Here is a 13,913-nt window from a genome sequence, read left to right as displayed (position 1 = left end):
TTAACAGCTGCAATTTTCCCCAGCAAAGATAATTGTAGTTTTTTCCAATTATTTAAGTCCTTTTGTACTTTTAACCATAATGTCTCATAATTATTCTTATATAATTTCACATTAGAGGCTGTAATATATACTCCCAAGTATTTAACCTTTTTCACTATTTCATAACCTGTCAATTTTACTAACGTTTCCTTTTCGTTCATGGTCATGTTTTTAGATAATATTTTAGTCTTATTATTATTTACCTTAAAACCAGAAACTTTCCCATATTGAGTTATAATTTCCATCAAGTCTATAACCGATTGAATTGGTTGAGATAATGTCACAACCAAGTCATCCGCAAAAGCTCTTAACCTATAATCATTCTGTTTTATTTTTATTCCCTTTATTATAATTGATTCACAAATTTTAATCAGTAAAATCTCCAATGTTAAAACAAACAACAATGGTGATAGTTGACATCCCTGTCTTGTGCCTTTTTCAATTTTAAATGCCTCTGTTAATCCCCCATTAATTATAATTTGTGCCGATTGTTGTTGATATATAGCCCAAAGAGAATGTAAAAATTTATCCCCAAAATTCATTTTATCAACAGCTTTCAATAAAAATTGCCAATTCAAGTGATCAAAAGCTTTTTCAGCATCCAAAAATATCAATGCCGCAGGGACTTGGTTGTTCTTATCCAAATACTCAATTAAATTAACAATTTGTCTTACATTATATTTCATATATCTTCCAGTTATAAATCCAGACTGATCACTATGAATCATTTGCTTCAAAACTTGCATTAATCTATTTGCCAATATTTTTGAAAAAATCTTATAATCTGTATTCAAAAGCGATATAGGTCTATATTTCTTAGGCTGGGTAAGGTCTTGGTCCTCCTTTGGAATCAGCGATATAAAAGCCCTTCTCCAAGACGGAGGCACTTCTCCTCCAATCTGGATATTATTAAAGAGTTCCTTTAATGGTTCTATCATCTTTGCAGATAATATTTTATAATAAATTGCTGATAATCCATCTGTACCAAGAGCCTTACCCACTTTCAACTGCTTAATTGCTAAAATAATTTCCTCAGAAGTAATTAAACAATTCATCTCCTTTCGTTGTTCATTTGAAAGTCTAGGGAAATGTGCTGCCTGTAGGTACTTATTTATATCTAAGGCTTATATATTTTCACTAGCATATAATTTTGTATAAAAATCTAAAAAAACTCTTTTTAATCAACTTTTGTTGATATACCGGTACCTCTTTACCTTTATATTCTATTTTCTCTATAATACGTGATTTCTGTTTCTTCCTTAATTGATAAGCCAACCACCTACCAGGCTTATTTGCATTACAAAACGTATTATGTTTTGCATAATGCAAATTAATTGCAACCTGATCAGCCATTAACATATTAAATTGCTCTTTCAACAAATTTATGGAAACCCTTAATCTATTATCTGATGGGTTCAAAATAAAAGCTTTCTCCTTCGATTTAATCTCTTCTTCAAGCTCTTTACGTTTTTGCATCTGCTTACGCCTATATCTATTATTCATATGAATCAAAACCCCTCTCATATAAGCTTTACTAGCATCCCAAACCATTGCCATCGATGTGCCTTTATGCATATTCAAAGCAAAAAATTCTTTCAACTGTTCTCTGCATTTCTGCGAAAGCACCTCATATCTGAATACATTTTTGTTCAATCTCCAAGATCTTCTATTCCCATCTTCAACAAATAACTCCAACCATACAGGGCTATGATCCGACAATGTTCTAGGAAAGATCTTAACATTCCTGACCCTGGAGAAAAGATCAGTAGTAATTAAAAAAAGTCAATTCTGGAAAACGATTGGTGCCTATCCCCCAAAAAAGTAAAGTCTCTATCTTCCACATTCCGTTCCCACCAAATATCTCTTAATTCCAAGTCATCTTTCAAATCAAAAAAAGCTTTAGGCAATTTAGAATGATTAGGAGAATTTTTGAAAGATCCCTTCTTGTCTTTACTTGAATCCAAAACACCATTCCAGTCACCCATCATAATAACAGATTTGTAATCCAATTGAATTAGTTTGTGATGTAAAAACTTATAAAACTTTTTTTGCTGTTGATTAGGGGCATATAATCCAATAATAAGAACTTTTTTGCCTTGTAGCACTAATTCAGTAATAACATATCTTCCTTGTATATCAGATTCAATTAATCTAGCTGATAAATCTCTTCTTACATAAATAACCACTTCCCCCTTTTTATCTGGGGCAGAAGCTATAAAATGTGATCCCAACTGAGAACTAATCAAATACTTTTGATCTTTTGCAGCAATATGAGTCTCCTGTAAGCAAACAATGTCATTTTTATGTTGTTTCAGGTAGTGAAATACTTTCTTTCTTTTCTGTGGTGAATTCAGGCCATTAACATTCCATGTCAGAAGCTTTGCCACGCTTAGTGGCCTGAAGCCTCTGGAACACTGCCTGAAGATCAGCCATTGATCTCTTCGGTTGTGCCCCTCCCACAGGCTCTGTAGTAATCGGGCCTTGTGTTATTGATCCAGAATTAGCCTTCTGCTTCTGCTCCTTTTCTTTACGTTTATACACAGCCCGAGTCATCCTCTGTTCCTTTGGATCATCCTTTAACACCAAACTCTATTCAATAGGCTCAGCCTGCGGTAAATCTCCAACAGCCAGTGACATTGCACCTTCAACTGGTTGTTTATCTTCCAGCCTTTCTTCTATTCTCTTAAGTCGTGGAGATGGTGGTGAACCTGATTTCAGGACATAACTATAAAAATCTTTTGCCTTTGAAATTGTATTAAGTCTACATCGTGTCCCTGCATAATTTACCACTATCCATCTAAACTGGACCTGTCGGTTTTTAAGCTCCTCAGACAGAAAGGCAAAATCTTTTCTTTTTCTAAGAATTTTTGGAGGTATTTCTTTTAAAATTATAATGTTTTGATCTGCAATTTGAAATGTCTGTTTGTAAAAAGCCTGAATAATTGCATTTCGAAGTGATCTCCTGGAAAAATAAATAACCACATCTCTGGGTATATTTTTCTGCCTCGCAATCCAGGAATTGACCCTAAATATCTTATCCATCTCTCTTGATAACTCCTCAGGTTCACATCCCAGAAAAGGAGCTATAGCTTTTGCCACCTCCTCTTTCAGATCTTCTCGTGGGTCCTCCTTTAATCCTCTTATTTGCAATGCAAATTCCATATCTCTATATTGTGAGATGGTCACTTCGTCCTCTGTTGTATCAATCTTGTTTTCAACTTTGACAACTCTGCTTTCTAATTTTATAGTATTTTCCACAACTTCATCCACCCGATCATCCAAGCGTTCAATATGTGTAGCTAACCCTTGAAGTGCAAGCAATATGTCTTCCCTCATCTCTCTATTTTTATTCTCAAGAAGGTCAGCCATCTCCTTCATTTTACTGTCAAGGAGATCAGCCATCTCCTCCTTTATTTCTTGTGTTGCTTGCTTTAAAGCATTTTGAATGTCTTTAAGCATAAATGCAGGTGGTGGGGGAGAAGGTGGTGGGGATTTAGCATTAGCTGTAGGTTGCACTGCAGGTTGTGCTACAGGAGAGGAGATTGTACTTTTAGAAACAGCAGAAATTCCCAAACTCTTTGAAGCCATCTTCTGCTTATAAAAATCCACTTCTTATAAGTTTTACTTTCCCCTTCAACAAAATCAGCAATTAAAAAAAAAAGTAAAAAACAAAGTCCCAGAAAAAAGCTGTAAGAATTCTTTCTTTTAAAAAAAGAAAGAAACTCTAAATACACAAAGTCTGATACGTTATTTAAACTTTGTTGCCAAATGTATCTCTTTCTTGACACTGTTCTTTCAAACAAAGAAACAGCATTCTGGCGCCATTTTTCCCCTTTAAGTCAAATTAAAATATGGAGAAGATTGATTCTCCCCGAGTTAAAGTTTCCAGGACTTGCAATTTTTACTTCTCCTGGTCAGCTCTGTCTGCTTTTAAATTACTCACAAGTCCCTTTAAATAGCAGATATGGATGCGGCGTCTTGCTTTGATCCTGAAACTTGGAGCAAAGGCGTCCTGGAGTGTGGAGAAAGCCTTGCGCTCCGAGGGAGCTCTCACCCTCCGACCCCCAAATAATTAAGGGGGTCAAGGGGAGCTCTACCTCTACCTGAGGAAAACTCTCCTCCCCCTCTTCTCCCGAGGGGGAGGTTTTCAAGCCACGGGACAGCTGATTTTCGCTGTCTCCGCGCGCTTTTCACGCAATCACAGGGCTGGCGGCCAGAAGAAAGCGGCCATCGGCATGGTGTCGCCACCGGAAGTCCAGTCTCACCAGAAGTTTTAGTTTTAATTACATGGTATTATTATTATTTCTATATTGTATTGTTTAATAACTTAGATATTTGTTTATGTTTTTACTATTATTATGTTTACTTTTATTTTGCTTGTATTTATGTTAAAGGAGAGTTAAAGCGCATTATGAACTTGGTTTTTTATATAGTTGGTTAATGTTAGTTAGATTATGATTATTATATTTGTAAGCCTGTACTCAGCTCTGGGAAGTGGGGGAGGGAGAGGGGGGGTTAGGGTGGGTTGGTTTTGGGGATTATATTGTAACTTTTATAAAACTTTTCAATAAAAAAAAGAAATACATTTAGCATTATTAACACTATAATTCTGGTTGGTTGAGTTTATATACTATTAAATAATATATTCTGTTTCCTAATTTATATTTTGACAACTATCTAAGGCTGCAATTATATACCAGTTAGGTAGAAATAAACCTTTAAGAACTCTGTAGGATTTTTTTTCTAAGTATATGTATATTTTTTACTGTTGTATTGCATCTTTTTCAGAAATACTATGAAATTCTTTTTGAATAAAACTAATTTGCTTGGGGATTCTGTCTGTGCTGATTTTTAGTAAGACAGAAGCGAGAGAAAACTTAAAAACAAAGTACCGGTATTATCTGACATACTAAGAACATATCAATTATCTCGAGATAGTGGTCAATCAATTAGGGAGTTGATAGACACAACCATGGGCTCGCTGTAGTTTTCACTAAAGCTTTTTCACACTTTGCAGTTTTAAAAACAATGATATTATGGTTTTAATATACAACTTTAATACATAAAATATTGCTGTAGGTAATTGTAATGATGGTTTTGTGTATGTACTATATTAATGGAGGTCTGCTTGTTTTATTTGTTGCAGTTCCTTTGATCTTTTAAACTCATGGGATCAATCAAATCTACATCATACCTCAGGCCAGTTCAGCTCTGTGGGAAGCATGGATATCTGGGATCACACACCCCAAACATATCAGTATGGTCAGATTTCCTCTGCAAAGTCCAATAGCAGCATTGATCATCTGGGGAATCCCAGCAAAAGAGATTCTGCATATGGTTCTTTTTCTACTAGCTCCAGTACACCTGATCAAACATTGTCCAGTGTAGATGCTGTGTCAACAGAGAATGTGATGCATAAAATGGGTCACTGGGAAACTCCAAAACAAGGAAATAACAAGACTGCTTCGTTTCTGAGTGATAATGGAAGATCTGAAGAAAAAGTTAACTCCTTTGCAACTCCCCCACAATATGAAAACAACCTAAGTTTGCGACTGGAAGTCCATACTAATTCAGTCTATTCTGGTGCTGGAAGATCTAATTTTGTACCTGTATGGTATGTCCCTGAAGGAAAAAAGTCTCCTTCCCCTCCACCTCCCCCACCCCCTCTCCGTAGTGATAGCTTTGCTGCTACCAAAAGTCATGATAGAGATCATGCACCTCTGTATTCAGAAGGCATTCAGAGCCCCCAGCATTTTGAAGTCCTACACAGAACACCAGTCAGAAATGATTGGGGTGCTGAAGCTGCTGAAGAACAAAAGCTAATGATCAAGTCAGTTATCAAGACCTCACATAGAAGACGAGGAAGCAGCCCAATACAAAGACTTGATTTTATTCCAGATTATGGTTTTTCTTCCCCAGGTGACAGGATAAACAATAATATGAGAAGTGCTAAGAGGCTGCATTCTTCTCTGTCTAGTACTGATGTTCGATTTGCCCAGTCTGTTTATGAGTCTCAGCACCATCAACATCAGCGTCAGTATAGTGATGAATATAGTTTCTTTCACAATACAGAAGCTTCTGCATCATCTAAAGAGCCAAAATGGCTGTCTCCATATAGTGACATTAGGGAAAGGCCTTCTGATAAACATAATTGTCATCTAAACCAAACCAGAATTCCTAGTAATACCACCACTGCAGTTTCTGACATGAGTTCTGAGGAAAACCCTGGACTAAATCATTATTACTGTGCAAAAGTGCAGCAGCCTGCTCAGGGAATCTCAAAACCATTTCAATATAAAAATAAATGTAGGAATTCTGGGACAGGAAATCTTGCTGCTTCTGTGTCAAGTGAAAATCCTGTCATAACCATGAGCCAAAATCCTAAATATTCTCTACCTCAGCATCTTATTGAGTCTTCTCTGGATATATGTGAAAAGGGAGCTCATTGTGTAGTTAATAAAGGAGAGGATATTAAGGCTGTTGTACTAGAAGATTCTAGGAAGGTAAATTACTCTGAGAAATTGAGTCAGAATAAGACATTTGAAGAAAATCTCAGTAGTCATCATGATTATAAGGATGGGCAGGAATATTTTCAGGTGTCTGACACTAAAATAGCCCCAAAAGATTTCAAATGGAATCAGGAGAAGAACTATCATATTTCTCCTCCAAAGACTCCAATGTTGCATTCTTTAGCTCAGGAAGAGAAAAAGCAAATTAATGTTGCTGCCGAAATTGGAATTAATAAACAGGCAGGATTTGATGTTCACCTAAGCAAAAATGCACGAAGGAGTGATCGTTTTGCTACCACACTGAGAAATGAAATTCAAATGAAGAGAGCAAAACTCCAAAAAAGCAAAAGCACAGCGGCCTTAGTAGAGCCAACTGAGGAGGACTGTGTTGAGAACTGGAAGCATGATCCTCAAGAAAAGACAGTCTGTTTATCACAAAGTTGTTATTCTCACATGTACAAAGATAATCTGAAAGAGGTCCAAACCAGAGTCTTGAAAGCCACTTCTTTTCAGCGCCGAGACTTGGAACCCAATTCTGCAGAGTATCTTCCAGACCGAAAGACAAATATGTATAATACTACTCCATTGACTTTTGTTTCTGAAGATGAATTAGGTTTCCCTGAACTCAGACAGTCTTCTAAACAGATATCACTGAGTAATGGTGCTCACCATCTTTCACGTATTGGTACTAGGAAGAGATTTACTGCAGAACAAAAGTTAAAATCTTATTCTGAACCTGAGAAAATAAACGAAGTGGGTATGTTGAATGATAACTGCCAAACATACCATCGTCCAGCTACATCAGAGGAAGCTTTGGAAACTTTTGCAGATAAATGGAAGTTTTTTGAAGAAACTAGTAAGCCAGTCTGTCAAAAATCTTCACAGAGATGTGAATCCTACTTTCGTTCAGAAGCAGACATTGCTACTCTTCATAGAAATTCTAATGAAATCGAATCTGGAGAATCATGGTACAAAAAGAAAATGTGGTCAGCTTCTTTCGGAGTTGAGAATGTACTTTGTGCATCTGATAGATCTAGTGAAACTGTACGTTCCAGTGGTGACATCACTAAATCAAGACAACCTCAGAGATTAGAAACATTTGCAGAATACCAGGCTTCCTGGAAAGAACAGAGAAAACCTATAGAATGCTGTAGTTCTGGAAAGTGCCATTCAGCTGATAACATCCTTGATGCTGGCTTTGAACAACTTGGGAAATCTCAGTATAAACATGAAAGGTCCAGGTCATCTCCTTCTACTGATTTTTACAAGCAGGTAAACACCTTTTACTACACTTTATTTCAAAGCAATGAAAAATAAGTATATAAAAAAGCAAAGTTCTTAAGCATATAGTTGTATACAAAATTTCAGGCAAGCCAGTATACATTTCAATGAATCCTTAAAGAAACAGAAAACTGACTCAACATTTGCATGGTACAAAATTAAATATAGTTTTCTGCAAACATGAATGCATACTTAGTATAGTATTTTTAGCTATATACAGTTTCCAATTAAAAATTTGAAAGTATGGCAGATTTTGAACTATGCTTTTAAGTTGGTACTTTGTAACATTTTTAGTAGTAATTAGAGCTTCCAAACAACTGTAGTTAACCTAAGAATTTTTCTTTTTGGGGGGTTGGGCCAATTTTTCCCTATGTTTCTTGCAGGACCTCAGAAATTTCCTTGCCTGCCACTGCATGTTTGAGATCGTCTCATAGATGTTCAATAATCTTATAGTCTGAAGATAAGAGGGCTGTTCCAAAACCTTTGACCTTTCTTTCATGTAATACTTCATAATGGTCTTCATGAACTATCCAAACTCTTTTCAGTTTTAATTACTTTATTAACTGCTGGATATTAGTTTGAAACCAAGAAAAGTCTCCACCAAAGTTGGAGATTCAAAAGTGGTAAGGTCTGAAAAACAGAACTTCATAGATCACTCCAACTGACCTTCCAAAAATTTTAGCTGATATGTGTTCAACCCCCAGTAAAACATTACTAACTAAACAACAATAATGTACATATGTAAAGTTACCAAAGGGAAATCTTTTTCATGGCTCTATGATGTATTTGAAAAAAAACAACGTTGCCAGCTGGTAAAAAATAGAGAGGGTTTAGTTATACTTTGTGGTTGTATGGCAGACAATAACACAGGACATTTTGAAAGGAAGAATGGAAAGGAAGAATAAATATCAGTAAACCCTGATCTTCTTTTAAAAGACCTTGAAGGGTAAAGTGAAGCTTTGTTTCATTTTATTCTTATCCAGGTTTGTTTTCATTATGTTTTTGTTATGGTCATCCTTCTTATCTTTACTTCTCATTTTTGTCTGCTGTATTTTTTCTTTATTTTTAGTATTTCCATTTATTGCCATCCACAATAGTTTAAAATTGGACAAGATATAAATTTAAAAACAAAGAAGTAAATAATGCCCACTCAGTAAAGAAACTGAATCTGAAAAGGGAATGGATATTTCAGCAAAATAATGATCCAAAACATAATTTGTTTCTCACTTACCTGATAAAATGCCAGTTACATATATAGTGTTGCTTTTTCTCTTAAATATATACCTAGCCTTCAGCATGTCTACATCATTCATTTCTTCTATCCACTATTTTTTTCCCATAATTCACCCCCCCAGCCTTGACACTCTCTTAATTAAGAGTGGAGATTATTATTTTGTTGCTTTAAAAAAATATTCAGCCTGGCTAAAGCCATCATTGTTGTTCTAAGTTGCCACATAGATTGGGGGTGGGGGAGAAGATGGGAAGGAAAATGAAAGTATTGGTAGTCAAAACACAGAATAGTCCTGTGGGAACCAAGGTCATTCCTGCTGGAAGGAGGAGCAACAATGAATTGAGAAGCCTGCCAATTACTTTCATTGGGTCGTATGAACTATAGAATAGTAGAGGAGAGGGAATTGTTACTTGGTTTCATTCATCGGAACCTTGACATTAAACCAATTGAACCTTGACATTAAACCAATTCTCCTAAAAAAATTTTTTACTGCTCTAAGATAGAGGGCTATTGAGGAGCAATCCTCAGGGTCCTGAGCCCCGACCACCCACCCGATTCTTTTGGGAGGACGGTAAAGACTCAGGCATGATCCCAGGATGGAGAAGAAAGGTGGAGCAACTGCTAATCCCAGTACAACCCCTACTGAACACGGGTGACTGCCCAGGCTGGGGATGGAGCCCCACTGGCTGGTACATGACTGAAAGCCCATGTGGACAAAGCTGATAGGCCAGCGGTGCAGGAGGAAGCTCTAGCCATTGGGGACCTTTACCATGCAGAGGAAGATTTCTGGTGCAAGGGCTCCCCTAAAGCTGCTAAGGCTGATTTCCCCTTGATCTCTACCCACAGCTCTCTATCTCTCACACCCAGGTGTAGAGTGAAGAGATTGGCCAGAAGGGATGAGTCGGGAATGGAAATACATGACGATGCATGGCCACTCGAACAAGAAATTAAAGGAGAAATTTGACCAATTGGGGGTTAGGGAAGTGACCACAATCACACAATATGAGATAGCCAGAGCTGAGGCCAGGGTAATGCAACTGCTTCCCACCTGTTGGAGCCCGAGTCCAGTTGTAGCCTGTGCCGCTTCCCTGCTTCCCAGACCAGCAGCTGCCTGGAGCCCAGGACCCAGATGAAATCCCCCATGCCAGCAGCAGGCTGCAATCCCAGTTGATCAACTGAGAGGGTTCCAGGAATGGGCTCAACCTCAACCACGACCTCAGTACCACCAGCTTGGCTGGCGTCCAGTGCACTGGGTACCTCCACCCCCTGTGGACCCACCGCCGATAAGAGCCACGTTTGATGGGGACCCAGATAGGCTGATGTTCTTTATGAACCAGTTGTGGGCAAATTTGGATTGCTACATTCCTGCCTAACCTAATTAGAAAGTGATGGTGAATGCAGTGGCAGCAAACCTAGAAGGAGAAGCTGCAGAGTGGGTGACCAGCCTTCACCAAAAGGACGCACCATAGCTTGGAAACATAGACTTTTTCCTGGAAGAGCTGAGAGCTAGGTTTGAGGATGAATCTCAAGCCCTGCAAGCGGATGTGGAAATATGCGACCTAAAGCAGAGTGGCAGACCAGCTAAGGAATTTGTACGAGAGTTCTGAAGGGTCGCAGGCAGAATAAGACAGTGGCTGGAACAATTACTCATCACTGCCTCAAGAAGGGCCTAGACTGCAACCTGTACCAGACCTGCACCTACCAGGGAATTCCTGAACAGATCCATGAGTGGTACCAGATGGCAGTGACCTTAGACATTGAGCTTAAGAGCTACAAGAGGCCCAGTGCTCCTCAATCGAAGCCCAGGTGAAGCAAGGAGAGGCGCCAGTTCAGTTGATGCCCAGCAGCGATTTCAGTGACCAGTGCTCCCAGAGCTCCTACTTGGGCCCCCATCAAATGCTTCAGGTATGGCCAGCAGAGCTGTTGGGCAAATGAATGACTAACACCGGCTCCCCAGGGGAAGAGCACCCCAACCACCACCTCAAAACTGAAAAGACTGCAATGGAGAAGCTGGGAGAAATCGAGCTGGGTGCATCAAAGCCAACCCATCGAGGTCTCCTCCCCTCAACTGGAGAACTCCAGTTGAACGCCAGGCACTACTAGCCCTGACAATGACAATGAGGGCAAGAATGATCCAATGGTAAGTCAAGCCATCCCTCCTTTCATCATTTCTGCTAAACTTATACTACCTAAAACAGGCCCAAATGGAATCAGACGTCCTGGTAGATTCAGGCTGCACTCAATGCTTAATCAATCTCTAAACTGTGCTTAAGCTAGAAATTTGAGCCAAGCAACAGTCCCTGGCCATGAAATTTGAACAGGTTGATGGGTCATTAATTGGAAGGTCACCTGCAACACACCTAACTGAACCAGTACAGCTAGAAATGGGGCAGCATTGGGAAATTATTTGTTTTGTGGTGATCCCAAAAATGACAGAGACTAATCCTGGGGTTGGCCTGGCTAGATAAATGGTGATCTTCCATATGGTGGGAAAACAGGGTGAGAAGCATGAGGTTAGGGACCGGGCCTTTTCTGCATACTCGTGATGATCCAGAGAGGGGAGCCACTTCCACTAAAGCCAGACATGAACCAATTGAGACTTTGAAAATCACAGCTGAGCAGTTACCTGAGGTCCAACTCATTCCTAAAGATTACCAGGATCTGGCTGAGGTATTCAGCAAGAAGGAATGTGATGTGCTCCCCCCCTCACTGAGCTACTGACTGTGCAATAGAGATCCTGCCAGGAGCTAAGCTACCCAAACCAAAAATGTATTCCATGACCCCCCAGAGAGATGAATGAACTAAGGGAATACATTGACAAAAATCTGGCTAGGGGATTTATCCAGCCTGCAAAATCATGCATAGCCGCTCCTGTGTTGTTTAAAGAAAAAAAAGATTGGGCACTGAGATTGTGTGTGGATTTTAAAGGCTTAAATGCTGTTAGCATGGAGAACATGTACCCACTTCCCTTGATAAAAGACATGTTAGCTCACCTCCCCAAGGGGAAAATGTTTACTAAGCTGGAGATGCGAGAAACTTACTACCAAGTAAGAATTAAGGAGGGAAATGAGTGGAGAACTTAATTGCATTGGATCATATGATCTGGGAAGTTTCCAGTTCAAGGTGATGCCCTTTGGTCTCCAGGGAGCCCTTGCTGTGTTCATGCAGCTGATGAATAAGGTGCTACATTACCACCTGTACAAGGGGGTCCTAGTTTATCTCGACAATATCCTTATCATTACAGAAACAATGGAGAAACATGTCAAATTGGTTTGCGAGGTGCTCAAGAAATTATGAACAGCAAACCTTTATGCCAAACTATCTAAATGTGAGTTCCAGCAAACAAACCTGGACTACCTGGGATACTGAATCTCGAGCGAAGGGATGGAGATGGATCCAGGGAACATCAAAGCCGTTCTGGAATGGCAGCCCCTTAGAACTCACAAGCAGCTACAGAGTTTTTTGGGGTTCGCTAACTTTTACCGGCAATTCATCCCCTCTTTCATGAAAATAGCCTTGCTGATCACCAAACTCTTGAAAACTGGCAAACGGGAGTCAATACCCCATTGACTATAGAGTGCCAAGCAGCATTTGAGCAACTCTAAAGGTTGTTCGTGGGAGAGCCAATCCTCAAACTTCCCAACCCCAAGGAACAGTTCATCATTCAAGCAGATGTGAGTGACATTGCAGTGGATGCCATTCTTCTTCAAAAAAAATGACGAGTGAACTGCAACTGTGTGCATATACCTCTAGAAAACTCACCAACACAGCAGCATTGGTCTGTATGGGCAAAGGAGGTATTTGCTGTGTGTTGGGCATTGCTAATCTGGCATGCTAGTATGGACTGTCCATAAGAACCTTGAAGCACTAAAAACCTCACACAAATTATCCCCCAAACAGGTTCAATGGGCAATTGTTTTAACTTCTCTCTCAAATATATTCCCGGGGGAAGAACGTCCTGGCTGACATATTGTCTAGAATGTCTAGAATGTCACAGTACAAGAGCTGTTGGAGGAGGTGAATGCTATCATTCCCTCACCTCAAAAAGCCTCTCAACTCACCACTAGAAATAAAGCCTGAAAGCAGTCCATCAGCCCTGACAGCAGTTTAACACAGCAACTAAAAAATCAACTGAAATCAAACCCCTGGTTCAGAGACAACAAACAGCTCTTAACCTATAGGGATGGACTAGCATGGAAGGGTTCCAAATTGTACCTTCCTAGCACCCTCAGGATCCAAGCCCTGCAATGAAGCCACAATGCTAAGCAAGCCAGCCACTTTGGATTTTTAAAAATTTGCACTTAGTGAGATAGCAATTCTGGTGGCCAGGAATGAAAAAAAATCATTGAAAGCTATGTTAAGTGCTGTGCTGTACCACCATGAAAACCAGACTCCTGGGCTGCTACAATAGGTGGTGGAACCATCCCAGCCCTGGGAAGAGATCAAAATGGTTTTTATCGTTAAACTCCCTCCCTCTTTGCTGGAGAGGCAGCAAAGGCTGTAAAGAGCTCCTCCAAAAGTAAAAGTTTTATTTTATTTTATTTTACTTTATTTTTATTTTAACTTTTTAATCTCTTTTAATATTGTATTTTAACCTACCTCTTTTAAACTTTTTAAACCCATTTTTAACCCATTTCAACCTTTTAAACCATAGTTTTAAACTTATTTTTAAACCTGTTTTAACAAACCTGAATGGGGAAAAGAAGGAAGAGACAGCACTCTGCAGCAGAAAGTATATCCAAGCCTTTGAAGCAGCAGAAAATGGAGGATTATATTGCAAACAGACAGTCTGCTCCAGTAAGTAACTCATTCGCAGGCACCTTATCAGATAAAGTTAATTTATGTGACTCATT

General features: G+C 39.0%; 1 protein-coding gene across 1 annotated transcript in view; it reads left to right on the top strand.

The window, feature by feature from the left end:
- SHROOM2 (shroom family member 2) overlaps positions 1-13,913 on the top strand; it is a gene marked incomplete at its 5' end in the record, with an annotated part of 164,075 nt that overhangs the window by 74,940 nt on the left and 75,222 nt on the right. Inside the window, 1 exon segment of the mRNA XM_083362677.1 lies at positions 5,186-7,820. Coding sequence (XP_083218803.1) covers positions 5,186-7,820 — 2,635 coding nt within the window.

The sequence above is a fragment of the Vipera ursinii genome, assembly GCF_947247035.1.
Source record: "Vipera ursinii genome assembly, chromosome: 4".
Classification (NCBI taxonomy): domain Eukaryota; kingdom Metazoa; phylum Chordata; class Lepidosauria; order Squamata; family Viperidae; genus Vipera; species Vipera ursinii.
The sequence above is the reverse complement of the archived record's forward strand: the minus strand, read 5'-3'. Positions and strand labels throughout refer to the sequence as shown.